Source organism: Panulirus ornatus, chromosome 18, assembly GCF_036320965.1.
Source record: "Panulirus ornatus isolate Po-2019 chromosome 18, ASM3632096v1, whole genome shotgun sequence".
Classification (NCBI taxonomy): Eukaryota; Metazoa; Arthropoda; class Malacostraca; order Decapoda; family Palinuridae; genus Panulirus; species Panulirus ornatus.
Window position 1 is genome coordinate 59742917 of NC_092241.1, and position 27618 is coordinate 59770534.

General features: G+C 41.8%; 1 protein-coding gene across 5 annotated transcripts in view; it reads left to right on the forward strand.

The window, feature by feature from the left end:
* The window catches only part of Mp20 (Muscle protein 20), a 172241-nt gene that overhangs the window by 127887 nt on the left and 16736 nt on the right, over positions 1–27618 (forward strand). For all 5 annotated transcript variants that reach the window (XM_071673336.1, XM_071673337.1, XM_071673338.1 and 2 more), the window contains one exon: positions 23501–23614. In XM_071673336.1, coding sequence (XP_071529437.1) covers positions 23501–23614 — 114 coding nt within the window. The remainder of the gene's footprint in view (positions 1–23500; positions 23615–27618) is intronic.

Below are 27618 nucleotides of genomic sequence, written 5' to 3' on the forward strand. Positions count from 1 at the left end.
AGGCAGGTAGATAGGTAGGTAGGTAGGTAGGTAGGAAGGTATGTAGGTAGGTAGGCAGTTAGGTAGGTATGTAGGTAGGTAGGTAGGTAAGCAGGTAGGTAGGTACGTAGGTAGGTAGGCAGGTATGTAGGTAGGTAGGCAGGTAGGTAGGTATGTAGGTAGGTAGGCAGGTATGTAGGTAGGTAGGCAGGTAGGTAGGTACGTAGGTAGGTAGGCAGGTAGGTAGGCAGGTGGGTAGGTAGGTATCATGGAAGATAACCACAGAAGCCGCTGCCCTCATGACTGTGGTTTACCTTATCTATCGTTTTGAATGTGTGATGGTCCATCACCCTGATGCTGTCTGGCCTGGGCATGTGGTGTTACAACCTGGGTTTTTGTAACTGTACTTTTGTAACCATGGTTTTGTAGCCTATTGTATGTGCCTGCGGTTCTATCACTTGTGGTTTGTCGAATGTCAAGCTTTATGGATCTCCTGTCACTTCTATACTGTAGTGACATGTAAATCATAATACTAATACTAGTACTAATGATAATAATAATGATAATGATAATGATAACAATGATAATAACTGTTAGAAGAAGAAGAAAAGTTATAATGATAATACTAAACTAATACTAATACTACTACTACTACTACTACTACTACTACTACTACTACTACTACTACTACTACTACTACTACTAAAAATAATAATAATAATAATAATAATAATAATAATAATAATAATAATAATAATGATGATAATAATGATAATGAAAATAATAATAATAATAATAATAATAATAATAATAATAATAATAATAATAATAATAATAATAATAATGATAATAATGATAATGATTGTTAGAAGAAGAATAGTAATAATAATGATAATGATAATGATAATACTACTGCTACTACTACTACTACTAATACTAATACTAATACTAATACTAATACTAATACTAATACTAATAATAGTAATAATAATAATAATAATAATAATAATAATAATAATAATAATAATAATAATAATAAAGATAATAATAATAATAATAATAATGATAATAATAATAACAATGATAATAATAGCAATAACAATAATGATAATAATGATAATAATCTTGTGATGTGGCATGATGTCCACCTATCAGAAGAGATGCTAACTTCTCACACATCCATCATGCAGAGTCTCATGTACACTGTGGTTGGTGATAGTATATCACATGTATGTCATGACTGATAACTCTCATCATTATGAAATGCCCTGTGATAGATGCACAACATGGTGATACATAAGTTAGAAATAGATGGACGGATAAATGATATTTGAATACAGAATTTGTTATATCTGGTCTGTGGTGGGCAGTAAGTGAGTCTTTCTGACCAGTACAGTATTTCACCAGAGGGCACCAAGCTAAGTTAACACGGATTACCTTCTAACATAACGAACATAACAGTTTGCCGTCTTACAGATGATTCGGTAAATATTTTGTCGTAAAGGTGTAATCACATGAGGCCTGCTGGCTTAATGTATTCCTCTGCTTCACCCAGACCTGCCCAATGTAGCACAACAGTACATACATCTTGTGGGTTCTATGTACAACTATGGCTCGAGTTTCTTTACTCTGTATTTCTCTTTATTCTTGGTCACTACATTTATGAATCTCTTGTGTTCAGGTAAATTTATTCTAATATTCTTTTGCAATTTAACGAATCTGTTTCATTTCTGGATTACGTTTTATGATCTGATCTATTTGTTGTCTCACTATCGTCATTATACTTCTTTACTCCATAAGATAAATTAGATATCTTGATAGCTGCTTGGACGTAAAATCCAGAGTTCTTTCCTCTTCATGTAAATAGTAAGTTGATGTGTCGTGTGACGTTACGTACATGACAAGAAAGGACACACGCACCACCATCAAGGTGTTGCGGGGGAGGCTGGCTGGGAGCTATGTAGAATCATGTGTGTGGTGTCAGAGGACCTGGAGCAGAGTGGAAATATACATTTCTGATGAATGTGAATGTTAGTCATTGACCCTGAGCAGCAACACCAGCGTTGACTGGGCACATGAGAGTTGGTCTTTCTAGAATATGTTTCAAACGTTTATAATCATGATTCTTTGACGTGGCTACATGTTCATCTGATCAGATCATGTTGTACACCAACAACTACACATGTTCATGATATACAACAAGCAGGTGTTCAGTGAAGGGAAAAATAAGTAACGATGGTTTGTAATGCTTCCTCGTGTCAGTAAGAGCGGAACTCAACTTTGGTACAATGACACATTAGACTTTGTGCCGGCCTGGTGGAGCTTATTATAGCAACTTACTGCATGAAGGGCTACAGATAGTGATGACGTCAGAGCCAAGGTTAGTATCAACACCCTATGACCGCTGGATCTTCTCCATGACGTCAGAGAAGGCGGAACTTGGCTCCCAAACATTGTAAACAAACTCTTGACTTTATGTTCGAGTGTTTAGCCAAGGACGCGCTTGACGACACCACAGCCATACTAACTAAGGTTTTACGGTCAGTCAATGTTTTCCTAATTGCTCTGTTGACGCCCCAAGCTGACCAGGGTAACCTTATATATATATATATATATATATATATATATATATATATATATATATATATATATATATATATATATATATATATATATATATATATTGAACCATTTTTATATGAAGGACCGAACCACGGACAGAAGCACTAGTCGAGGCCAGACTTGAAAGACACGTAAAAAGGAGACAAAAGTAGATATGAAAAATGAAAGAAAGAAGATTAATGTGGAGCTTTATGAAGAGACAGAACACTTTTTACAACAGTTGATACAGAATGTAAGATTTGAGGGTTAGATATGTCTTGTTCCCATCCTCCTCATCTGGAGTTCTGACGAAATATCTTTATTTCTTAACTTTGTGCAGAAACATATTGTTATCTTGGCCTCGGTTATGTGGAAGACATTATTGTCATAACTCTCACAGTAGTTAGTGGAGATCCTGGGATAACAGCTTTATGTTGTTCATACACTAAATATTTGCATTTGTTGCCGCTACTTGCTGTGCCGTGTGGGAGGGTTTACATTTTGGTATTGATTTACATTACTTGAAGTAAATACGTTATCTCTTATATTTATCTCTTATATAGGATTTTCGCCCCCTCCCCTACCCTATGATCCACTTCCGCTTCCATGGTTCCATCCGCTGCCAGATCCACTCCCAAATATCTAAAACACTTTACTTCCTCCAGTTTTTCTCCATTCAAACTTACCTCCCAATTGACTTGACCCTCAACCCTACTGTACTTAATAACCTTGCTCTTATTTACATTTACTCTTAACTTTCTTCTTTCACACACTTTACCAAACTCAGTCACCAGCTTCTGCAGTTTCTCACATGAATCAGCCACCAGCGCTGTATCATCAGCGAACAACAACTGACTCACTTCCCAAGCTTTCTCATCCCCAACAGACTTCATACTTGCCCCTCTTTCCAAAACTCTTGTATTTACCTCCCTAACAACCCCATCCATAAACAAATTAAACAACCATGGAGAAATCACACACCCCTGTCGCAAACCTACATTCACTGAGAACCAATCACTTTCCTCTCTTCCTACACGTACACATGCCTTACATCCTCGATAAAAACTTTCCACTGCTTCTAACAACTTGCCTCCCACACCATATATTCTTAATACCTTCCACAGAGCATCTCTATCAACTCTATCATATGCCTTCTCCAGATCCATAAATGCTACATACAAATCCATTTGCTTTTCTATTTCTGAACATACATTCTTCAAAGCAAACACCTGATCCACACATCCTCTACCACTTCTGAAACCACACTGCTCTTCCCCAGTCTGATGCTCTGTACATGCCTTCACCCTCTCAATCAATACCATCCCATATAATTTACGAGGAATACTCAACAAACTTATACCTCTGTAATTTGAGCACTCACTCTTATCCCCTTTGCCTTTGTACAATGGAGCTATGCACGCATTCCGCCAATCCTCAAGCACCTCACCATGAGTCATACATACATTAAATAACCTTACCAACCAGTCAATAATACAGTCACCCCCTTTTTTAATAAATTCCACTGCAATACCATCCAAACCTGCTGCCTTGCCGGCTTTCATCTTCCGCAAAGCTTTTACTACCTCTTCTCTGTTTACCAAATCATTTTCCCTAACCCTCTCACTTTGCACACCACCACGACCAAAACACCCTATATCTGCCACTCTATCATCAAACACATTCAACAAACCTTCAAAATACTCACTCCATCTCCTTCTCACATCACCACTACTTGTTATCACCCCCCCATTTGCACCCTTCACTGAAGTTCCCATTTGCTCCCTTGTCTTACGCACTTTATTTACCTCCTTCCAGAACATCTTTTTATTCTCCCTAAAATTTAATGATACTTTCTCATCCCAACTCTCATTTGCCCTCTTTTTCACCTCTTGCACCTTTCTCTTGACCTCCTGTCTCTTTCTTTTTATACATCTCCCACTCAATTGCATTTTTCCTTGCAAAAATCGTCCAAATGCCTCTTTCTTCTCTTTCACTAATAATCTTACTTCTTCATCCCACCACTCACTACCCTTTCTAATCAACCCACCTCCCACTCTTCTCATGCCACAAGCATCTTTTGCGCAATCCATCACTGATTCCCTAAATACATCCCATTCCTCCCCCACTCCCCTTACTTCCATTGTTCTCACCTTTTTCCATTCTGTACTTAGTCTCTCCTGGTACTTCCTCACACAAGTCTCCTTCCCAAGCTCACTTACTCTCACCACCCTCTTCACCCGAACATTCACTCTTCTTTTCTGAAAACCCATACAAATCTTCAGATTAGTAAGGGTAGTGAGTGGTGGGATGAAGAAGTAAGATTATTAGTGAAATGGAAGAGAGAGGCATTTCGGCGATTATTGCAGGGAAATAATGCAAATGAGTGGAAGATGTATAGAAGAAAGAGGCAGGAGGTGAAGAGAAAGGTGCAAGAGGTGAAAAAGAGGGCAAATGAGAGTTGGAGTAAGAGAGTATCATTATATTTTAGGGAGAATAAAAAGACGTTTTGGAAGGAGGTAAATAAAGTGCTTAAGACAAGAGAATCAATGGGAACTTCAGTGAAGGGGGCTAATGGGAAGGTGATAACAAGTAGTGGTGATGTGAGAAGGAGATGGAGTGAGTATTTTGAAGGCTTGTTGAATGTGTTTGATGATAGAGTGGCAGATATAGGGTTTTTTGGTCGAGGTGGTGTGCAAGGTGAGAGGGTTAGGGAGAATGATTTGGTAAAAAGAGAAGAGGTAGTAAAAGCTCTGCGGAAGATAAAAGCCGGCAAGGCAGCGGGTTTGGATGGTATTGCAGTGGAATTTATTAAATAAGGGGGTGACTGTCTTGTTGACTTGTTGGTAAGGATATTTGTTGTATGTATGACTAATGGTGAGGTGCCTGAGGATTGGCGGAATGCTTGCATAGTGCCATTGTACAAAGGCAAAGACGATAAAGGTGAGTGCTCAAATTAAAGAGGTATGTTTGTTGAGTATTCCTGGGAAATTATATGGGAGCGTATTAAATGAGAGGGTGAAGGCATGTACAGAGCATCAGATTGGGGAAGAGCAGTGTGGTTTTAGAAGTGGTAGAGGATGTGGGTATCAAGTGTTTGCTCTGAAGAATGTATGTGAGAAATACTTAGAAAAGCAAATGGATTTGTGTGTAGAATTCATGGATCTGGAGAAGGCATATGACAGAGTTGATAGAGATGTTCTGTGGAAGATAGTAAGAATATATGGTGCAAGAGACAAGTTTTAGAAGCAGTGAAAAGTTTTTATCGAGGATGTAAGGCATGTGTACGAGTAGGAAGAGAGGAAAGTTATTAGTTCTCAGTGAATGTCGGTTTGCGGCAGGTGTGCGTGATGTCTTCATGGTTGTTTAATTTGTTTATGGTTGGGGTTGTTAGGGAGGTGAATGCAAGAATTTAGGAGAGAGGGGAAAGTATGCAGTCTGTTATGGATGAGAGAGCTTGGGAAGTGAGTTTGTTGTTGTCTGCTGATGATACAAATCTAATGGCTGATTCGTGTGAGAAAATTCAGAAGTTGGTGATTGAGATCGGTAAAGTGTGTGAAAGAAGAAAGCTGAGAGAAAATTTGAATAAGAGCAATGTTTTTAGGTTCAGTTGGGTTTAGGAACAAGTTAATTGGGAGGTAAGTTTGAATGGTATACATGGGGTGTTCAGTGTTGTAAATGGGAATGGGGGATAGCTTGTAGATTTATATGCTGAAAAAGGACTGGTGATTGGGAATACCTGGTTAAAAAGAGAAATATACATAAGTATGCGTATGTAAGTAGGAGAGATGGCCAGAGAGCGTTATTGGATTACGTGTTAATTAATAGGCGCACGAAAGAGAGACTTTTCGATGTAAATGTGCTGAGAGGTGCAACTGGAGGGATGTCTGATCTTTATCTTGTGGAGGCGAAGGTGAAAATTTGTAGAGGTTTTCAGAAAAGAAGAGAGAATGTTAGGGTGAAGAGAGTGGTGAGAGTAAGTGAGAAGGAGACTTGTGAGAGGATGTACCAGGAGAGACTGAGTACAGAATGGAAAAAGGTGAGAACAAAGGAGGAAAGGGGAGTGAGGGAGGAATGGGATGTATTTAGGGAAGCAGTGGTGGCTGTCGCAAAAAATGCTTGTGGCATGAGAAGCGTGGGAGGTGGACAGATTAGAAAGGGTAGTGAGTGGTGGGATGAAGAAGTAAGATTATTAGTGAAAGAGAAGAGAGAGGCATTTGGACGATTTTTGCAGGGAAATAATGCAAATCTTTGGGAGATGTATAAAAGAAAGAGGCAGGAGGTCAAGAGGAAGGTGCAAGAGGTGAAAAAGAGGGCAAATGAGAGATGGGGTGAGAAAGTATCATTAAATTTTAGGGAGAATAAAAAAATGTTTTGGAAGGAGGTAAATAATGTGCATAAGAAGAGGGAACAAATGGGAACTTCAGTGAAGGGGGCTAATGGAGATGTGATAACAAGTAGTGGTGATGTGAGAAGGAGATGGAGTGAGAATTTTGAAGGTTTGTTGAATGTATTTGATGATAGAGTGGTAGTTATAGAATGTTTTGGTCGAGGTGGTGTGCAAAGTGAGAGGGTTAGGGAAAATGATTTGGTAAACAGAGAAGAGGTAGTAAAAGCTTTGCGGAAGATGAAAGCCGGCAAGGCAGCGAGGTTGGATGTTATTGCAGTGGAAGTTATTAAAAAGGTGGTGACTGTATTGTTGACTGGTTGGTAAGGTTATTTAATGTATGTATGACTCATGGTGAGGTGCCTGAGGATTGGCGGAATGCTTGCATAGTGCCATTTTACAAAGGCAAAGGGGATAAGAGTGAGTGCTCAAATTACAGAGGTATAAGTTTGTTGAGTATTCCTGGTAAATTATATGGGAGGGTATTGAATGAGAGGGTGAAGGCATGTACAGAGCATCAGATTGGGGTAGAGCAGTGTGGTTTCAGAAGTGGTGGAGGATGTGTGGATCAGGTGTTTGCTTTGAAGAATGTATGTGAGAAACACTTAGAAAAGCAAATGGATTTGTATGTAGCATTCATGGATCTGGAGAAGGCATATGACAGAGTTGATAGAGATGCTCTGTGGAAGGTATTAAGAATATATGGTGCTAGGAGGCAAGTTGTTGAAGCAGTGAAAAGTTTTTATCGAGGATGTAAGGCATGTGTACATGTAGGAAGAGAGGAAAGTGATTGGTTCTCAGTGGATGTAGGTTTGCGACAGGTGTGTGTGATGTCTCCATGGTTATTTAATTTGTTTATGGATGGGGTTGTTAGGGAGGTGAATGCAAGAATTTAGGAGAGAGGAGCAAGTATGCAGTCTGTTATGGATGAGAGAGCTTGGGAAGTGAGTTTGTTGTTGTCTGCTGATGATACAAATCTAATGGCTGATTCGTGTGAGAAAATTCAGAAGTTGGTGATTGAGATCGGTAAAGTGTGTGAAAGAAGAAAGCTGAGAGAAAATTTGAATAAGAGCAATGTTTTTAGGTTCATTTGGGTTTAGGAACAAGTTAATTGGGAGGTAAGTTTGAATGGTATACATGGGGTGTTCAGTGTTGTAAATGGGAATGGGGGATAGCTTGTAGATTTATATGCTGAAAAAGGACTGGTGATTGGGAATACCTGGTTAAAAAAAGAAATATACATAAGTATGCGTATGTAAGTAGGACAGATGGCCAGAGAGCGTTATTGGATTACGTGTTAATTAATAGGCGCACGAAAGAGAGACTTTTCGATGTAAATGTGCTGAGAGGTGCAACTGGAGGGATGTCTGATCATTATCTTGTGGAGGCGAAGGTGAAGATTTGTAGAGGTTTTCAGAAAAGAAGAGAGAATGTTGGGGTGAAGAGAGTGGTGAGAGTAAGTGAGCTTGAGAAGGAGACTTGTAAGAGGATGTACCAGGAGAGACTGAGTACAGAATGGAAAAAGGTGAGAACAAAGGAGGAAAGGGGAGTGAGGGAGGAATGGGATGTATTTAGGGAAGCAGTGGTGGCTGTCGCAAAAAATGCTTGTGGCATGAGAAGCGTGGGAGGTGGACAGATTAGAAAGGGTAGTGAGTGGTGGGATGAAGAAGTAAGATTATTAGTGAAAGAGAAGAGAGAGGCATTTGGACGATTTTTGCAGGGAAATAATGCAAATCTTTGGGAGATGTATAAAAGAAAGAGGCAGGAGGTCAAGAGGAAGGTGCAAGAGGTGAAAAAGAGGGCAAATGAGAGATGGGGTGAGAAAGTATCATTAAATTTTAGGGAGAATAAAAAAATGTTTTGGAAGGAGGTAAATAATGTGCATAAGAAGAGGGAACAAATGGGAACTTCAGTGAAGGGTGCTAATGGGGAGGTGATAACAAGTAGTGGTGATGTGAGAAGGAGATGGAGTGAGTATTTTGAAGGTTTGTTGAATGTGTTTGATGATAGAGTGGCAGATATAGGATGTTTTGGTCGAGGTGGTGTGCAATGTGAGAGGGTTAGGGAAAATGATTTGGTAAACAGAGAAGAGGTAGTAAAAGCTTTGCGGAAGATGAAAGCCGGCAAGGCAGCGGGTTTGGATGGTATTGCAGTGGAATTTATTAAAAAAGGTGGTGACTGTATTGTTGACTGGTTGGTAAGGTTATTTAATGTATGTATGATTCATGGTGAGGTGCCTGAGGATTGGCGGAATGCGTGCATAGTACCATTGTACAAAGGCAAAGGGGATAAGAGTGAGTGCTCAAATTACAGAGGTATAAGTTTGTTGAGTATTCCTGGTAAATTATATGGGAGGGTATTGATTGAGAGGGTGAAGGCATGTACAGAGCATCAGATTGGGGTAGAGCAGTGTGGTTTCAGAAGTGGTGGAGGATGTGTGGATCAGGTGTTTGCTTTGAAGAATGTATGTGAGAAACACTTAGAAAAGCAAATGGATTTGTATGTAGCATTTATGGATCTGGAGAAGGCATATGACAGAGTTGATAGAGATGCTCTGTGGAAGGTATTAAGAATATATGGTGTAGGAGGCAAGTTGTTGGAAGCAGTGAAAAGTTTTTATCGAGGATGTAAGGCATGTGTACATGTAGGAAGAGAGGAAAGTGATTGGTTCTCAGTGGATGTAGGTTTGCGACAGGGGTGTGTGATGTCTCCATGGTTATTTAATTTGTTTATGGATGAGGTTGTTAGGGAGGTGAATGCAAGAGTTTTGGAAAGAGGAGCAAGTATGCAAGAGTTTTGGAAAGAGGAGCAAGTATGCAATCTGTTTTGGATGACAGAGCTTGGGAAGTGAGTCAGTTGTTGTTCGCTGATGATACATCGCTGGTGGCTGATTCATGTGAGAAACTGCAGAAGCTGGTGATTGAGTTTGGTAAAGTGTGTGAAAGAAGAAAGTTGAGAGTAAATGTGAATAAGAGCAAGGTTATTAGGTACAGTAGTGTTGAGGGACAAGTCAACTGGGAGGTAAGTTTGAATGGAGAAAAACTGGAGGAAGTGAAGTGTTTTAGATATCTGGGAGTGGACTTGGCAGCGGATGGAACCATGGAAGCGGAAGTGAATCATAGGGTGGGGGAGGGGGCGAAGGTTCTGGGAGCCTTGAAGAATGTGTGGAAGTCGAGAACATTATCTCGGAAAGCAAAAATGGGTATGTTTAAAGGAATAGTGGTTCCAACAATGTTGTATGGTTGCGAGGCGTGGGCTATGGATAGAGTTGTGCGGAGGAGGGTGGATGTGCTGGAAATGAGGTGTTTGAGGACAATATGTGGTGTGAGGTGGTTTGATCGAGTAAGTAATGTAAGGGTAAGAGAGATGTGTGGTAATAAAACGAGTGTGGTTGAGAGAGCAGAAGAGGGTGTTTTGAAATGGTTTGGTCACATGGAGAGAATGAGTGAGGAAAGATTGACCAAGAGGTTATATGTGTCTGAGGTGGAGGGAACGAGGAGAAGTGGGAGACGAAATTGGAGGTGGAAAGATGGAGTGAAAAAGATTTTGAGTGATCGCGGCCTGAAAATGCAGGAGGGTGAAAGGCATGCAAGGAATAGAATGAATTGGATCGATGTGGTATACCGGGGTCGACGTGCTGTCAATGGATTGAACCAGATCATGTGAAGCGTCTGGGGTAAACCATGGAAAGTTCTGTGGGGCCTGGATGTGGAAAGGGAGCTGTGGTTTTGGTGCATTATTACATGACAGCTAGAGACTGAGTGTGAACGAATGTGGCCTTTGTTGTCTTCCTATCGCTACCTCGCTCTCATGAGGGGGGAGGGGGTTGTTATTACATGTGTGGCGGGGTGGCGATGGGAATGAATAAAGGCAGACAGTATGAATTATGTACATGTGTATATGTGTATATGTCTGTGTGTATATATACATGTATACGTTGAGATGAATAGGTATGTATATTTGCGTGAGTGGACGTGTATGTATATACATGTGTATGTGGGTGGGTTGGGCTATTCTTTCGTCTGTTTCCTTGCGCTACCTCGCTAACGCGGGAGACAGCGACAAATCAAAATGATAATAATAATAATAATAATAATAATGATACTAATAATAATAATAATAATAATAATAATAATAATAATAATAATAATAATAATAATAATAATAATAAAGTTTAAATGGAGAAAAACTGGAGGAAGTGAAGTGGTTTAGATATCTGGGAGTGGATTTAGCAGCGAATGGAATCATGGAAGCGGAAGTGAGTCACAGGGTATGGGAGGGGGCGAAGGTTCTGGGAGCGTTGAAGAATGTGTGGAAGGCGAGAACGTTATCTCGGAAAGCAAAAATGGGTATGTTTGAAGGAATAGTGATTCCAACAATGTTATATGGTTGCGATCCTTGGGCTATAGATAGGGTTGGGTGGAGGAGGGTGGATGTGCTAGAAATGAAATGTTTGAGGACAATTTGTGGTGTGAGGTAGTTTGATCGAATAAATAATGAAAGGGCAAGAGAGATGTGTGGTAATAAAAAGAGTGTGGATGAGAGAGCAGAAGAGGGTGTTTTGAAATGGATTGACCACTGGAGAGAATGAGCGAGGAAAGATTGACAAAGAGGATATATGTGTCAGAGGTGGAGGGAACGAGAAGTGGGAGACCAAATTGGAGGTGCAAAGATGGAGTGAAAAAGATTTTGAGCGATCGGGCCCGAACATGCAGGAGGGTGAAAGGCGTGCAAGGAATAGAGTGAATTGGTACGATGTGGACGTGCTGTCAATGGATTGAACCGAGATTCATGTTGAAGCGTCCTGGGTAAAACCATGGAAAGTTCTGTGGGGCCTGGATGTGGAAAGGGAGCTGTGGTTTTGGTGCATTATTACATGACAGCTAGAGACTGAGTGTGAACGAATGTGGCCTTTGTTGTCTTCCTATCGCTACCTCGCTCTCATGAGGGGGGAGGGGGTTGTTATTACATGTGTGGCGGGGTGGCGATGGGAATGAATAAAGGCAGATAGTATGAATTATGTACATGTGTATATGTGTATATGTCTGTGTGTATATATACATGTATACGTTGAGATGAATAGGTATGTATATTTGCGTGAGTGGACGTGTATGTATATACATGTGTATGTGGGTGGGTTGGGCTATTCTTTCGTCTGTTTCCTTGCGCTACCTCGCTAACGCGGGAGACAGCGACAAATCAAAATGATAATAATAATAATAATAATAATAATGATACTAATAATAATAATAATAATAATAATAATAATAATAATAATAATAATAATGATAATAATAATAATAATAATAAAGTTTAAATGGAGAAAAACTTGAGGAAGTGAAGTGGTTTAGATATCTGGGAGTGGATTTAGCAGCGAATGGAATCATGGAAGCGGAAGTGAGTCACAGGGTATGGGAGGGGGCGAAGGTTCTGGGAGCGTTGAAGAATGTGTGGAAGGCGAGAACGTTATCTCGGAAAGCAAAAATGGGTATGTTTGAAGGAATAGTGATTCCAACAATGTTATATGGTTGCGATCCTTGGGCTATAGATAGGGTTGGGTGGAGGAGGGTGGATGTGCTAGAAATGAAATGTTTGAGGACAATTTGTGGTGTGAGGTAGTTTGATCGAATAGATAATGAAAGGGCAAGAGAGATGTGTGGTAATAAAAAGAGTGTGGATGAGAGAGCAGAAGAGGGTGTTTTGAAATGGATTGACCACATGGAGAGAATGAGTGAGGAAAGATTGACAAAGAGGATATATGTGTCAGAGGTGGAGGGAACGAGAAGTGGGAGACCAAATTGGAGGTGCAAAGATGGAGTGAAAAAGATTTTGAGCGATCGGGCCCCGAACATGCAGGAGGGTGAAAGGCGTGCAAGGAATAGAGTGAATTGGTACGATGTGGACGTGCTGTCAATGGATTGAGCCAGGGCATGTGACGTAGAACAGCTGTAAAAACATACCTGTGACGTAGAGCAGGTGTAAAGACCTACCTGTGACGTAGCGCTGGTATAAAGATCTTCCTGTGACTAAGAGCAGGTGTAAAGACTTACCTGTGACTCAGAGCAGGTGTAAACACTTATTGTGACATAGAGTAGTTGTAAAGATCTACCTGTCACGTAGAACAGGTGTAAGGACCTACCTATGACGTAGAGCAGGTGTAAAGGTCTACCTGTGACGTAGAGCAGGTGTAAAGACTTGCCCGTGACGGGGAACTTGAGAGTGAGTGTTCAGGTGATCTGCAATAATTCAGTCTTGTAAGATTATCAAGGAAGCGAAAGGAAAACAGTCGCATCCTTCATTACCCTCTATTACACGTCCCGCGCTATGGTCCCTCTGTGAGTCACCTTACTCACTTTGGGCATGAGTGTGGGTGGATACCTTGTGTTACACTCTCTTACTACAAGGCTGTGTGTTTGTTTCTAATGTGAAATGACTGAACTAGTTGGTTGTGCTCCTAAGTGTCACCAGTTTAGTGGTTGTGCATTAAAGAAACATTGAGAAAGTCACTGCAGGGGAACTGTGTCACGGAAAGGAGTTGTCATCCACTGATGTGTCCATGTTGGATGATGGAAGGACCAAGGCAGATGTGAATATAGCCATCACATTCCTCAATGACCGGAGAGTGAGCAGGATGGCTACTGCCAGCCGTCACGAGGAGAACTCCACAACAAGTAAAGTATAACCACAGTTCTCCAGTAGTGGTTGGGTCAGTGGAACTAGCTCAACAAACATACTGGAGGAGACGTGTTCAACAGACAGTAAAATGAAGCTGACAACGTGCCAAGTGTGTAGGACTCCCTCCCTGTAGCATCATATTGGTGCTCTCTCTCTCTCTCTCTCTCTCTCTCTCTCTCTCTCTCTCTCTCTCTCTCTCTCTCTCTCTCTCTCTCTCTCTCTCTCTCTCTCTCTCTCTCTCTCTCTCTCCTCCAGTAGACCATGTTACTAGGAATATCTTCTCTCAGTAGCAGAGCTGCTTCCTCTCCCATTATTCCTCCTTACCTCCCGGTCTTCAGGCTATAAGTAATCAGTTATTTATTGCCGTTATTTGGGTTAAAGTAATCGCTCTATTTTCTAATTAAGGAATTAAGTAATTTCATACGTAGTAACACAAGAGCAATTTTCTGGGTCCATCAAACGATTACCGTCACAGCCACCAGGAAGCACCTGACTGCGGGAAGAGGAAGGTATGTACGTACGTCTACTGCACATCACCTGACCCCCTACACACTCTGCAGTGGCTCAGGTGTGATCAGCTGCACAACACCTGACCCCCTACACACTCTGCAGTGACTCAGGTGTGATCAGCTGCACACACAACACCTGACCCCTTACACACTCTGCAGTGACTCAGGTGTGATCAGTACTAGCAGAGTGCCAACACAGATGGCAGATGAAGTTTAGTGAAGACAAGTGTAAAGTTATGCACTTTGGAGACAACAATATACGTTACAACTACAAACTATTCGGAAACTCTCTCACTAAAGTATTGAAGAAAAGGACCTTGGAGTTGTCATTAGCAACAATCTGAAATGCACTAAACGGCGTCAAGAAACAAGTAAAAAAGGCAACTAAATGTTAGATTTCATAGCCAGGAACATAGATTACAAGACACCAGAAAAAAATTTCACGCTTTATAATTTTCTAGTGAGACCACAACTTGAATATGCAGTCCAGTCTTGGACAACACACTATAAAAAAGTCGAGGAAAAATTAGAATAAGTACAAAGACGCGCGACAAAATTGATCCCATCCCTTATATATCTGGCATACGAAGAGACGCTAAAACGATTAGATCTCCTCTCCCTTAACGTAGACTTCGAGGCGACATAAGCCAAGTGTTCAAAATTATGAACAAGTTCGATAAATCAATTCACGAACATCTTTTCGAAATACAAGAAAATACGGTTACCAGGACAAGTGGAATAAAACTCAAAGCTAGAGATGCAGCACGGACGTGAGAAAATGTATAGGTGTGTTGAGCACAGGAATAAGTTACAGTCAGACGTAGTTAATATTAACACTACAAATGCCCTCAAAAGTCGTTTAGACAAATATCTTATCTTATAAATTCAGGTAGACTCTAGGAAAAATGCCATAAATAAGCTGTATAAACGACAGAGGTAACGGGGACAATAGAAGGCTAATGTGCAGGAACGGGAGTCAGTGATAGCTTAAACTGCTGAGCGGAATTACATTTCCTTGTCAAGTTGAAATCCTTGTTTCTTTTTTCTTTTTTTTTCACCAGACAACCCAATCGCGGGCCAATCAGGCCTCCTGTTGTCTGAATTTGTCATGTAAACGTAAACCCTCTCCAACGCCCCAGGTGTATCTATTGTTTTGGTATAGCATATATCGCGTACAAACGCATGTTTACTTGAAACTTTTGTCAAAATAGCATGAATAATGTGCTTTTCTAAGTATTTTCTCACATACATTTTTCAAAGCAAACACCAGAGTCACACATCCTCTACCACTTCTGAAACCACACTGCTCTTCCCCAATCTGATGCTCTGTACATGCTTTCACACTCTCAATCAATACCCTACCATATGACTTCCCAGGAATACTCAACAAACTTATCCCTTGTAATTTGAGCACTCACTCTTATTCCCTTTGCCTTTGCATAATGGCACTATGCAAGCATTCCGCCAGTCCTCAGGCACCTCACCATGTCTAACATACATTAAATAACCTTATCAACGTGCCAACAACACAGTCACCCCCTTTTTTGATAGATTCCACTGCAATACCATCCAAACCCGTTGCCTTGCCGGCTTTCATCTTCCGCAAAGCTTTTACTATTTCTTCTCTGTTTACCAAATCATTCTCCCTAACCCTCTCACTATGCACACCACCTCGACCAAAACATCCTATATCTGCCACTCTATCATGAAACACATCAACAAACCTTCAAAATACTCACTCCATCTCCTTCTCACATCACCACTACTTGTTATCACCTCTCTATTAGCCCCTTTCACTGATGTTCCCATTTGTTCCCTTGTCTTACGCTCTTTATTACCTTCCAAAACATCTTTTTATTCTCCCTAAAATTTAATGATACTCTCTCACCCCAACTTTCATTTGCCCTCTTTTTCACCTCTTGCACCTTTCTCTTGACCTTCTGCCTCTTTCTTTTATACATCTCCCAAAGCTTTGCATTATTTCCCTGCAAAAATCGTCTAAATGTCTCTCTCTTCTCTTTCACTAATAATCTTACTTCTTCATCCCACCACTCACTACCCTTTCTAATCTGCCCACCTCCCACGCTTCTCATGCCACAAGCATCTTTTGCACAAGCCATCACTGCTTCCCTAAATACATCCCATTCCTCCCCCACTCCCCGTACGCCCTTTGTTCTTACATTTTTCTATTCTGTACTCATTTTCCCCTGGTATTTCCTCACACAAGTCTCCTTCCCAAGCTCACTTACTCTCACCACTCTCTTCACTCCAACATTCTCTCTTCTTTTCTGAAAATCTCTAAAAATCTTTACCTTCGCCCCCACAAGATCAAGATAATGATCAGACATACCTCCAGTCGCACCTCTCAGCACATTAACATCCAAAAGTCTCTCTTTCGCGCGTCTATCAATTAACACGTAATCCAATAACGCTCTCTGGCCATCTCTCTTACTTACATATGTATACTTATGCATATCTCTCTTTTTAAACCAGGTTTCCCAATCACCTGTCCTTTTTCAGCACATAAATCTACAAGCTCTTCACTATTACCATTTACAACACTGAACACCCCATGTACACCAATTATTCCCTCAACTGCCACATTACTCACCTTTGCAGTGAAATCACCCTATCACTTTAACCCGATCGCTTGCATCAAAACCACTAACACACTCATTCAGCTGCTCCCAAAAGACTTGCCTCTCATGATCTTTCTTCTCATGCCCAGGTGCATATGCACCAATAATCACCCATCTCTCTCCATCCACTTTCAGTTTTACCCATATCAATCTAGACTTTACTTTCTTACACTCTATCACATACTCCCACAACTCATGTTTTAGGAGTAGTGCTACTCCTTCCCTTACTCTTGTCCTCTCACCAACCCCTGACTTTACTCCCAAAACATTCCTAAATCACTCTTCTTTGCCCTTGAGCTGCGTTTCACTCAGAGACAAAACATCCAGGTTCCTTTCCTCAAACATACTCCCTATCTCTCCTTTTTTCTCATCTTGGTTACATCCACACACATTTAGACACCCCAATCTGAGCCTTCGAGCACTCCCTGCGTGACTCCTTCTTTTTCCCCGTTTAGAAAGTTAAACTACAAGGATGGGAAGGTGTCTAGCCCTCCGCTCCCGTCCCCTTTAGTCGCCTTCTACGACACGCGAGGAATGCGTGGGAAGTATTCTTGTTTCCTTACCTATGGATCATGCAATCTAGAAATGGTGACATACCATTATTTTCATTTTCTACAATAAATTTGATGGAAGGCACTAAATTGCTTAGTAAGGGAGAAATTTTTGTAAATGTTCATTTTTTGGTCAAACACAAAGAACATCATCTACATACCTTAACCAAACTGCATTAGAAGGTAAGATATCCTTCAGCAATTTTGTTTCAAAAAATTCCATGTAAAGATTACTTAGTAAAGGTGAAAGAGGGTTACCCATTGCCATACCAAATTTTTGAGCATAATAATCTCCATTGAATTGAAATACACAGTCTTTTATACACAATTTTATCAGTTCATTGAAAACGGACTTTGAAACAGGTAAATGAATATCATCCAAGACATCAAATAGATATTCTAAAAGGTCTGCAACTGGAACTTTTGAGAACAGTGAGGAAACCTCAAAGCTAACTAGTTTGAAATCAAAATTAACATTGGTATTGTTAAGCTCGCTAACTAAATCTACATTGTTCATGATATTAGAATTTGATATCTTACCCACTAAAGGGCTTAATAAAGAAACTAACCATTTTAACAATTCATATGTGATGGAGCCTACTGAACTCACTATAGGTCATGCTGGAAATTATTTTTATGTGTTTTGATAAGTCCATACATATATGGCAATGAAGGGGACAAAGATGACAAACTTTTGATAAGAGAACCATTACCTTTCAGCAACAACTTCAGTTCTTTATTGAAAGGAGAAAGTCCAGGACAGCTTGTAGAGAAGTAATAGAAGAGCCGTGTGGAATCCATGTTGGAGAGGATCACAATTTTGCGCGTGATCAAAAATATTCCTATAAGTCCACGGGGAAAATGAAACACGATAAGTACCTAAGTGAACTTCTGTGTAATAATCACATCATCAGGGAAGGCACAAGAGAGAAATATAACACTCAATTGATATACAACAGAGAGACGTAGCTAGGACGCCATTTGGTAAACATGCGATTATCCAAGACAGACAGCGAGCGTATCATAAATCATTATGTGGACAAGAAGGTGAATTGTTTACAAATTTCATCAACAATAAAGTTATTCAATTTATACAGACCATCACTAATATCAAAATTATAGTTCTTTGTGCATTTCATAATAGAAGATTCAATGATGTTTCTCGTGGCACTGGAGTCAGAGTTGATAACTGAGGTGGCATTATTCCAGTCAATACAATGATAATAGTTTTTAACATGATTAAACAAGGCATATGATTCTTGTCCCGTTCTTATACTATATTCATGTTGCTTAAGTCTAACTGAAAGATCCTTACCAGTCTACCCAACAAAAACTTATCTATACTTATTATACTTTGTCGCTGTCTCCCGCGTTAGCGGTGTAGCGCTAGGAAACAGACGAAAGAATGCCCCAAGCTGCCCACATGCACATGTATATACATACACATCCACACGCGCACATATACATACCTATACATTTCAACGTACACATATATATACATACACAGACATATACATATATACACATGTACATAATTCATACTATCTGCCTTTATTCATTTCCGTCGCCACCCCGCCACACATGGAATGACAACCCCCTCCACCCGCACGCGCGCGAGATAGCGCCAGCAAAGGACAACAAAGGCCACATTCGTTCACACTCAGTCTCTAGCTGTCAAGTATAAGGCACCGAAACCACAGCTCCCTCTCCACGTCCAGGCTCCCACAAAACTTGCATGGATTACCCAAGACGCTTCACACGCCCTGGTTCAATCCATTGACAGCACGTCGACCCTAGTATACCACATCGTTCCATTTCACTCTATTCCTTGCACGCCTTTCACCCTCCTGCACCCTCCGATCGCTCAAAATCTTTTTCACTCCATCCTTCCACCTACAATTTGGTTTCCCACTTCTCCTCGTTCCCTCCACCTCTGATATATATATATCCTCTTTGTCAATCTTTCCTCACTCATTCTCTCCATGTGACCAAACCATCTCAATACACCCTCTTCTACTCTCTCAACCACACTCTTTTTATTACCACACATCTCTCTTACCCTTTCATTACTTACTCGATCAAACGACCTCACAACACAAATTGTCCTCAAACATCTCATTTCCAACACATCCATCCTCCTCCGCACATTCCTATCTATAGCTCACGCCTCGCAACCATATAACATTGTTGGAACCACTATTCATTCAAACATACCCATTTTTACTTTCCGAGATAATGTTCTCGCCTTCCACACATTTTTTAACGCTCCCCGAACTTTCGCCCCCTCCCCTATCTTGTGACTCACTTCCGCTTCCATGGTTACATCCGCTGCCAAATCCACTCCCAGATATCTAAAACACTTCACTTCCTCCAATTTTTCTCCATTCAAACTTACCTTCCAACTGACATGTCCCTCAGTCCCTACTGTACCTAATAACCTTGCTCTTATTCACATCTACTTTCAGCTTTCTTCTTTCACACACTTTACCATAATCAGTCACCAGCTTCTGCAGTTTCTCACTTGAATCAACCACCAGCGCTGTATCATCAGCGAACAACAACTGACTCACTTCCCAAGCCCTTTCATCCACAACAGACTGCATACTTGCCCCTCTCTCAAAAACTCTTGCATTCACCTCCCTAACAACCCCATCCATAAACAAATCAAACAACCATGGAGACATCACGCACCCCTGCCGCAAACCGACATTCACTGAGAACCAATCACTTTCCTCTCTTCCTACTCGTACACATGCCTTACACCCTCGATATATATATATATATATATATATATATATATATATATATATATATATATATATATATATATATATATATATATATATATATATATATATCTGGTCATGAGAAGAAAGATCATGAGAGGCAAGTGTTTTGGGAGCAGCTGAATGAGTGTGTTAGTGGTTTTGATGCACGAGACCGGGTTATAGTGATGGGTGATTTGAATGCAAAGGTGAGTAATGTGGCAGTTGAGGGAATAATTGGTATACATGGGGTGTTCAGTGTTGTAAATGGAAATGGTGAAGAGCTTGTAGATTTATGTGCTGAAAAAGGACTGGTGATTGGGAATACCTGGTTTAAAAAGCGAGATATACATAAGTATACGTATGTAAGTAGGAGAGATGGCCAGAGAGCGTTACTGGATTACGTGTTAATTGACAGGCGCGCGAAAGAGAGACTTTTGGATGTTAATGTGCTGAGAGGTGCAACTGGAGGGATGTCTGATCATTATCTTGTGGAGGCTAAGGTGAAGATTTGTATGGGTTTTCAGAAAAGAAGAGTGAATGTTGGGGTGAAGAGGGTGGTGACAGTAAGTGAGCTTGAGAAGGAGACTTGTGTGAGGAAGTACCAGGAGAGACTGAGTACAGAATGGAAAAAGGTGAGAACAATGGAAGTAAGGGGAGTGGGGGAGGAATGGGATGTATTTAGGGAATCAGTGATGGATTGCGCAAAAGATGCTTGTGGCATGAGAAGAGTGGGAGGTGGGTTGATTAGAAAGGGTAGTGATTGGTGGGATGAAGAAGTAAGATTATTAGTGAAAGAGAAGAGAGAGGCATTTGGACGATTTTTGCAGGGAAATAATGCAATTGAGTGGGAGATGTATAAAAGAAAGAGACAGGAGGTCAAGAGAAAGGTGCAAGAGGTGAAAAAGAGGGCAAATGAGAGTTGGGGTGAGAGAGTATCATTAAATTTTAGGGAGAATAAAAAGATGTTCTGGAAGGAGGTAAATTATGTGCGTAAGACAAGGGAGCAAATGGGAACTTCAGTGAAGAGCGCAAATGGGAAGGTGATAACAAGTAGTGGTGATGTGAGAAGGAGATGGAGTGAGTATTTTGAGGTTTGTTGAATGTGTTTGATGATAGAGTGGCAGATATAGGGTGTTTTGGTCGAGGTGGTGTGCAAAGTGAGAGGGTTAGGGAAAATGATTTGGTAAACAGAGAAGAGGTAGTAAAAGCTTTGCGGAAGATGAAAGCCGGCAAGGCAGCAGGTTTGGATGGTATTGCAGTGGAATTTATTAATAAAGGGGGTGACTGTATTATTGACTGGTTGGTAAGGTTATCTAATGTATGTATGACTCATGGTGAGGTGCCTGAGGATTGGCGGAATGCGTGCATAGTGCCATTGTACAAAGGCGAAGGGGATAAGAGTGAGTGCTCAAATTACAGAGGTATAAGTTTGTTGAGTATTCCTGGCAAATTATATGGGAGGGTATTGATTGAGAGGGTGAAGGCATGTACAGAGCATCAGATTGGGGAAGAGCAGTGTGGTTTCAGAAGTGGTAGAGGATGTGTGGATCAGGTGTTTGCTTTGAAGAATGTATGTGAGAAATACTTAGAAAAGCAAATGGATTTGTATGTAGCATTTATGGATCTGGAGAAGGCATATGATAGAGTTGATAGAGATGCTCTGTGGAAGGTATTAAGAATATATGGTGTGGGAGGCAAGTTGTTAGAAGCAGTGAAAAGTTTTTATCGAGGATGTAAGGCATGTGTACGTGTAGGAAGAGAGGAAAGTGATTGGTTCTCAGTGAATGTAGGTTTGCGACAGGGGTGTGTGATGTCTCCATGGTTGTTTAATTTGTTTATGGATGGGGTTGTTAGGGAGGTGAATGCAAGAGTTTTGGAAAGAGGGGCAAGTATGCAGTCTGTTGGGGATGAGAGAGCTTGGGAAGTGAGTCAGTTGTTGTTCGCTGATGATACAGCGCTGTTGGCTGATTCATGTGAGAAACTGCAGAAGCTGATGACTGAGTTTGGTAAAGTGTGTGAAAGAAGAAAGTTAAGAGTAAATGTGAATAAGAGCAAGGTAATTAGGTACAGTAGGTTTGAGAGTCAAGTCAACTGGGAGGAAAGTTTGAATGGAGAAAAACTGGAGGAAGTAAAGTGTTTTAGATATCTGGGAGTGGATCTGGCAGCGGATGGAACCATGGAAGCGGAAGTGGATCATAGGGTGGGGGAGGGGGCGAAAATCCTGGGAGCCTTGAAGAATGTGTGGAAGTCGAGAACATTATCTCGGAAAGCAAAAGTGGGTATGTTTGAAGAAATAGTGGTTCCAACAATGTTGTATGGTTGCGAGGCGTGGGCTATGTATAGAGTTGTGCGCAGGAGGATGGATGTGCTGGAAATGAGATGTTTGAGGACAATGTGTGGTGTGAGGTGGTTTGATCGAGTAAGTAACGTAAGGGTAAGAGAGATGTGTGGAAATAAAAGAGCGTGGTTGAGAGAGCAGAAGAGGGTGTTTTGAAATGGTTTGGGCACATGGAGAGAATGAGTGAGGAAAGATTGACCAAGATGATATATGTGTCGGAGGTGGAGGGAACGAGGAGAAGTGGGAGACCAAATTAGAGGTGGAAAGATGGAGTGAAAAAGATTTTGTGTGATCGGGGCCTGAACATGCAGGAGGGTGGAAAGGAGGGCAAGGAATAGAGTGAATTGGATCGATGTGGTATACCGGGGTTGACGTGCTGTCAGTGGATTGAACCAGGGCATATGAAGCGTCTGGAGTAAACCATGGAAAGTTGTGTGGGGCCTGGATGTGGAAATGGAGCTGTGGTTTCGGGCATTATTGCATGACAGCTAGAGACTGAGCGTGAACGAATGGGGCCTTTGTTTTCTTTTCCTAGTGCTACCTCGCACACATGAGGGGGAAGGGAGATGGTATTCCATGTGTGGCGAGGTGGCGATGGAAATGAATAAAGGCAGACAGTGTGAATTGTGTGCATGGGTATATATGTATGTGTCTGTGTGGATATATATGTGTACATTGAGATGTATAGGTATGTTTATTTGCGTGTGTGGACGTGTATGTATATACATTGTGTATGGGGGTGGGTTGGGCCATTTCTTTCGTCTGTTTCCTTGCGCTATCTCGCAAACGCGGGAGACAGCGACAAAGCAAAATAAAAAAAAATAAAGAAAAAGAATATATGTATATACATATATATGTATATATATATATATATATATATATATATATATATATATATATATATATATATATATATATATATATGTGTGTGTGTGTGTGTGTGTGTGTGTGTGTGTGTATGAATATAAACGAATATTCCGATCCATTGTCAATTGCAGCCTCTCCTCCAGCTGCTGCCCGATAATTAATCTACTTTGTATCTTTTTTTCCCATTAGATGTTCGCAAAGAAGGACCCGGAGAAGGAGAATGAGGCCATCCAGTGGATCTTCCAGGTTCTGGGAGAACCTCTGCCCGACAAGACCTTCGGCGAAATCCTTCGTGACGGGCAGGTCAGTCACTATCCACGTTTACATATATTTCATTTTCGGGAAATTTGATCGGCTGAGTCATACCACCACTTAATACTGACGCTATTCTTACATTTGCTAAAGTGTTCTTGTTCCACCCTAAACTGTGTTCCTCCACGTTACATTGTGTGCTCGTTGCACGTTACACGGTGTTCTTGTTCCGTAAAACACTGTGTTCTTGTTTCGAACCACGATGTGTTCTTGTTACTCACTACAATGTGTTCTTCTTCCGTACTACACTGCACTCTTGTTCTACACTCTTGTTTCATAATATACTGAGTTCTCGTTCTATACTACACTGTTTCCTTGTTCCACACTGCACTTTGTTCTTTTCCCATACTTCACTAGTTCTTGCTCCATACATTACACTACGGAGTCCATCCACAACGCGCACCTCCCACTTCATTCAGGGGTATTCCGTCCTTCATAAGCACATCACACTGCATGTAGAAATGCTGCCACAAGTTTATGAAATCAGTTCCTTCCTGAAAATAGAGGTTCACTCGTCTGTTATTAAGACTAAACGCCTTACTGAAGAAGGCGATCCCGGCGCCGATCCTGGGTACAACTCCTGATATCATTAGTTTTATCTCGAAAATGTTAAATAAACCGATGATATTTCCCCAACAGTTCCTGCGATCTCTCCTTCAGTACATCGTTAGTAGCTACATGATAAATAACAAGTGTATTATCGTTAATGTCACCACAAACTTCGTCTACAACATCATCTACCTGGACACAAGAAAAACAAAAACATTTACGTCGTGAAGGGTTTCTGGCGCAGGTTTCCAGCTGACCTCAGACCATTGAGCGGCCGGCAAGCCTTACCATCGTCCTCCTCATTAGCCAAAGCCGGAAACCAATTTTTGTAATTATTGTCATCCAAGGTAAACATGTCTGGGGTATCGCACCTCATCCGTCACACTACCAGGAAGGGTCGGCTTGCCCTGGTGAGAGAAGGATTACTGTGGTGTGTCTCAACACGACAGCGGCGCTGCTGGTGATGGCTCGCCTCTGATGCTGGCTGGAGGCGACGATCTCGTGAAGGACATCTACCGTGTGTTAAAACTGTTTTCTTATCAGTTGCAGTATTTGTCTTCCATTCTACATTGCGTTCTTGTTCCATGCTGAACAGTGCACTAGTTCCATACCACACAATTTTTTGCTCCACACTGCACTGCGTTCTTGTTGTACATAGCACACTGTTTTTGTTCCGCATTGCACTGCGTTCTTGTTGTACATAGCACACTGTTTTTGTTCCAAACTACAATGTGTTCTTGTGGCATACTACGCAAAGATCTTGTCCATACTTCGTTGTTCTTTTGTCATTGTGCATCATCCTCCCTCTCCTGTCAGTCCCCTGTACCGTCAGTGTCCTGTACTGTCAGTCTCCTGTACCGTCAGTCCCCTGTAGCGTCAGTGTCCTGTACTGTCAGTCTCCTGTACCGTCAGTCCCCTGTACCGTCAGTGGCCTGTGACGTCAGTCTTCTATACCATCAGTCTCCTGTACCGTCAGTGTCCTGTACCATCAGTCTCCTGTGCCGTCAGTGTCCTGTATCGTCAGTCTCCTGTACCATCGGTCTTCTGTACCGGCAGTGTCCTGTACCATCAGTCTCCTGTACCGTCAGTGTCCTGTATCGTCACTCTCCTGCACCGTTAGTGTCCTGTACCGTCAGTGTCCTGTACCGTCAGTGTCCTGTACCGTCAGTGTCCTGTACCGTCAGTGTCCTGTATCGTCAGTCTCCTGTACCGTCAGTCTCCTGTACCGTCAGTCTCCTGTACCGTCAGTGTCCTGTATCGTCATTATCCTGCGCCGTCAGTCTCCTGTACCGACAGTCTCCTGTATCGTCAGTGTCCTGTAGCGTCAGTGTCCCGTACCGTCAGTCTTCTGTACCGTCAGTGTCCTGTAGCGTCAGTGTCCTGTATCGTCAGTGTCCTGTACCGTCAGTGCCCTGTACCGTCAGTGTCATGTACCGTCAGTGTCCTGTACCGTCAGTGTCCTGCATCGTCAGTGTTTTGTGCCTACAATGTTCTGTTAGGTCAGTGTTGTCATTCTTATCTCTATAGTGACCGACATGGATCGAGCACGCAGCGTGCGCTCCATCAAAGCCATCTTGGCTGCAAAAAGTTAAAGAGAAAGAAAGTAGAAGTAATCATGGCTCTGCAGGTGTTTGTTTACCTGACTCTTAACGTAAGACATATTACGTGAAGAGGAAAGAGAGAAGAGAATTGCGAGGCTTAGCAGTGTGAGGAAAGAAGGAGGCATTATAACAGCCAATCCTCAAGCAGTTGGTCTCCACACAGAAACTGTGGGACACAGCAGCTAAGCGTGTGCCATTGGCACAGGCCTTGAGGGTTGGGACACAAGCAGACAGTTCACGAGAACAATGACCAACATAATACCTACAGAAAAGACAGAGAACAGCAACATCGTGGGTCACGGAAAGGGAAGGTTGAAGAAAGGGAATACCAGGACAATTAATGAGACGGAAGGCTTTTCATTTCACTGTAGTTGATAGAGAGTTGGATGATGAGCCACCCCAGGGGGGTGAAGTTGGATGATGAGCCACCCCAGGGGGGTGAAGAGTGTGCCATACTTGGGCGAATAAAACCCCTGCAGCTGCTCACATGAAGAATAATTACAGCACGTATACAATATCCTCACCTTCTGTGAGGCAGATTTTGAGATGTTGATTATGTTGGGTTTCGATAAAGTGGACGATAAGGTTATACCTAACATGGTTCTAGTGTTACAAGATTGAATTGTAATGTTTTGAAATTGAACAAAAAAAAACAAATGACTCTGAGAAAGAAATACTGTCAGGATCGTCATTGTGCTATTCCGTCAGCTCCACATTGCTCTCTATCGTTAATGTTCTGTACCGTCAGTGTTCTGTACCGTCAGTGTAGCGTATCGTCAGTGTTCAGTACCCTCAGTGTAGCGTGCCGTCAGTGTAGCGTACCGTCAGTGTTCTGTACCGTCAGTGTAGCGTACCGTCAGTATTCTGTACCGTTAGTGTAGCGTACCGTCAGTGTTCTGTACCGTCATAGTAGCATTCCGTTAGTGTAGCGTACCGTCAGTGTTCTGTACCGTCAGTGTAGCGTACCGTCAGTGTAGCGTACCGTCAGTGTTCTGTACCGTCAGTGTACCGTACCGTCAGTGTACCGTACCGTCAGTGTACCGTACCGTCAGTGTAGCGCATCGTCAGTGTAGCGTACCGTCAGTGCAGCGTACCGTCAGTGTTATATACCGTCAGTGTAGCATACCGTCAGTGTTCTGTACCGTCAGTGTAGCGTACCTCAGTGTTTTGTACCATCAGTGTAGCGTACTGTCAGTGCTCTGCACCGTCAGTGCAGCGTACCATCAGTGTAGCGCACCATCAGTGTTCTGTACCGTCAGTGAAGCGTACCGTCAGTGTTCTGTACAGTTGATGTAGCGTACCGTCAGTGTAGCGTACTGTCAGTGCTCTGCACCGTCAGTGCAGCGTACCATCAGTGTAGCGCACCATCAGTGTTCTGTACCGTCAGTGAAGCGTACCGTCAGTGTTCTGTACCGTTGATGTAGCGTACCGTCAGTGGAGTGTACCGTCAGTGTTCTGTACCGTCAGTGTAGTGTACCGTTCTTCCTACGTACATAACACAAAGGTCACATTCTAAACCCTCGTCAGGAGAGCGAACAAGACTTGTCATTAAGGAGATTCCACCAAATTTGACCTGAAAGTGACCTACTTAAATGAAGACAATCAATTTTATCTTTACTGATTATCTGAAGGTTGCTGTAAACAAAACTATCTACCGTAATCCCCACAGGAAGCTCACTGTCTCTGTCCGACCTGAGCTTTGTCATGAGAGAATAACTTCCTTACCATGGTGGAAAACGTGTGTGTGTGTGTGTGTGTGTGTGTGTGTGTGTGTGTGTGTGTGTGTGTGTGTGTGTGTGTCTGTGTGTGTGTGTGTGTGTGTGTCAGCTGCTCTTGTTATCTAGG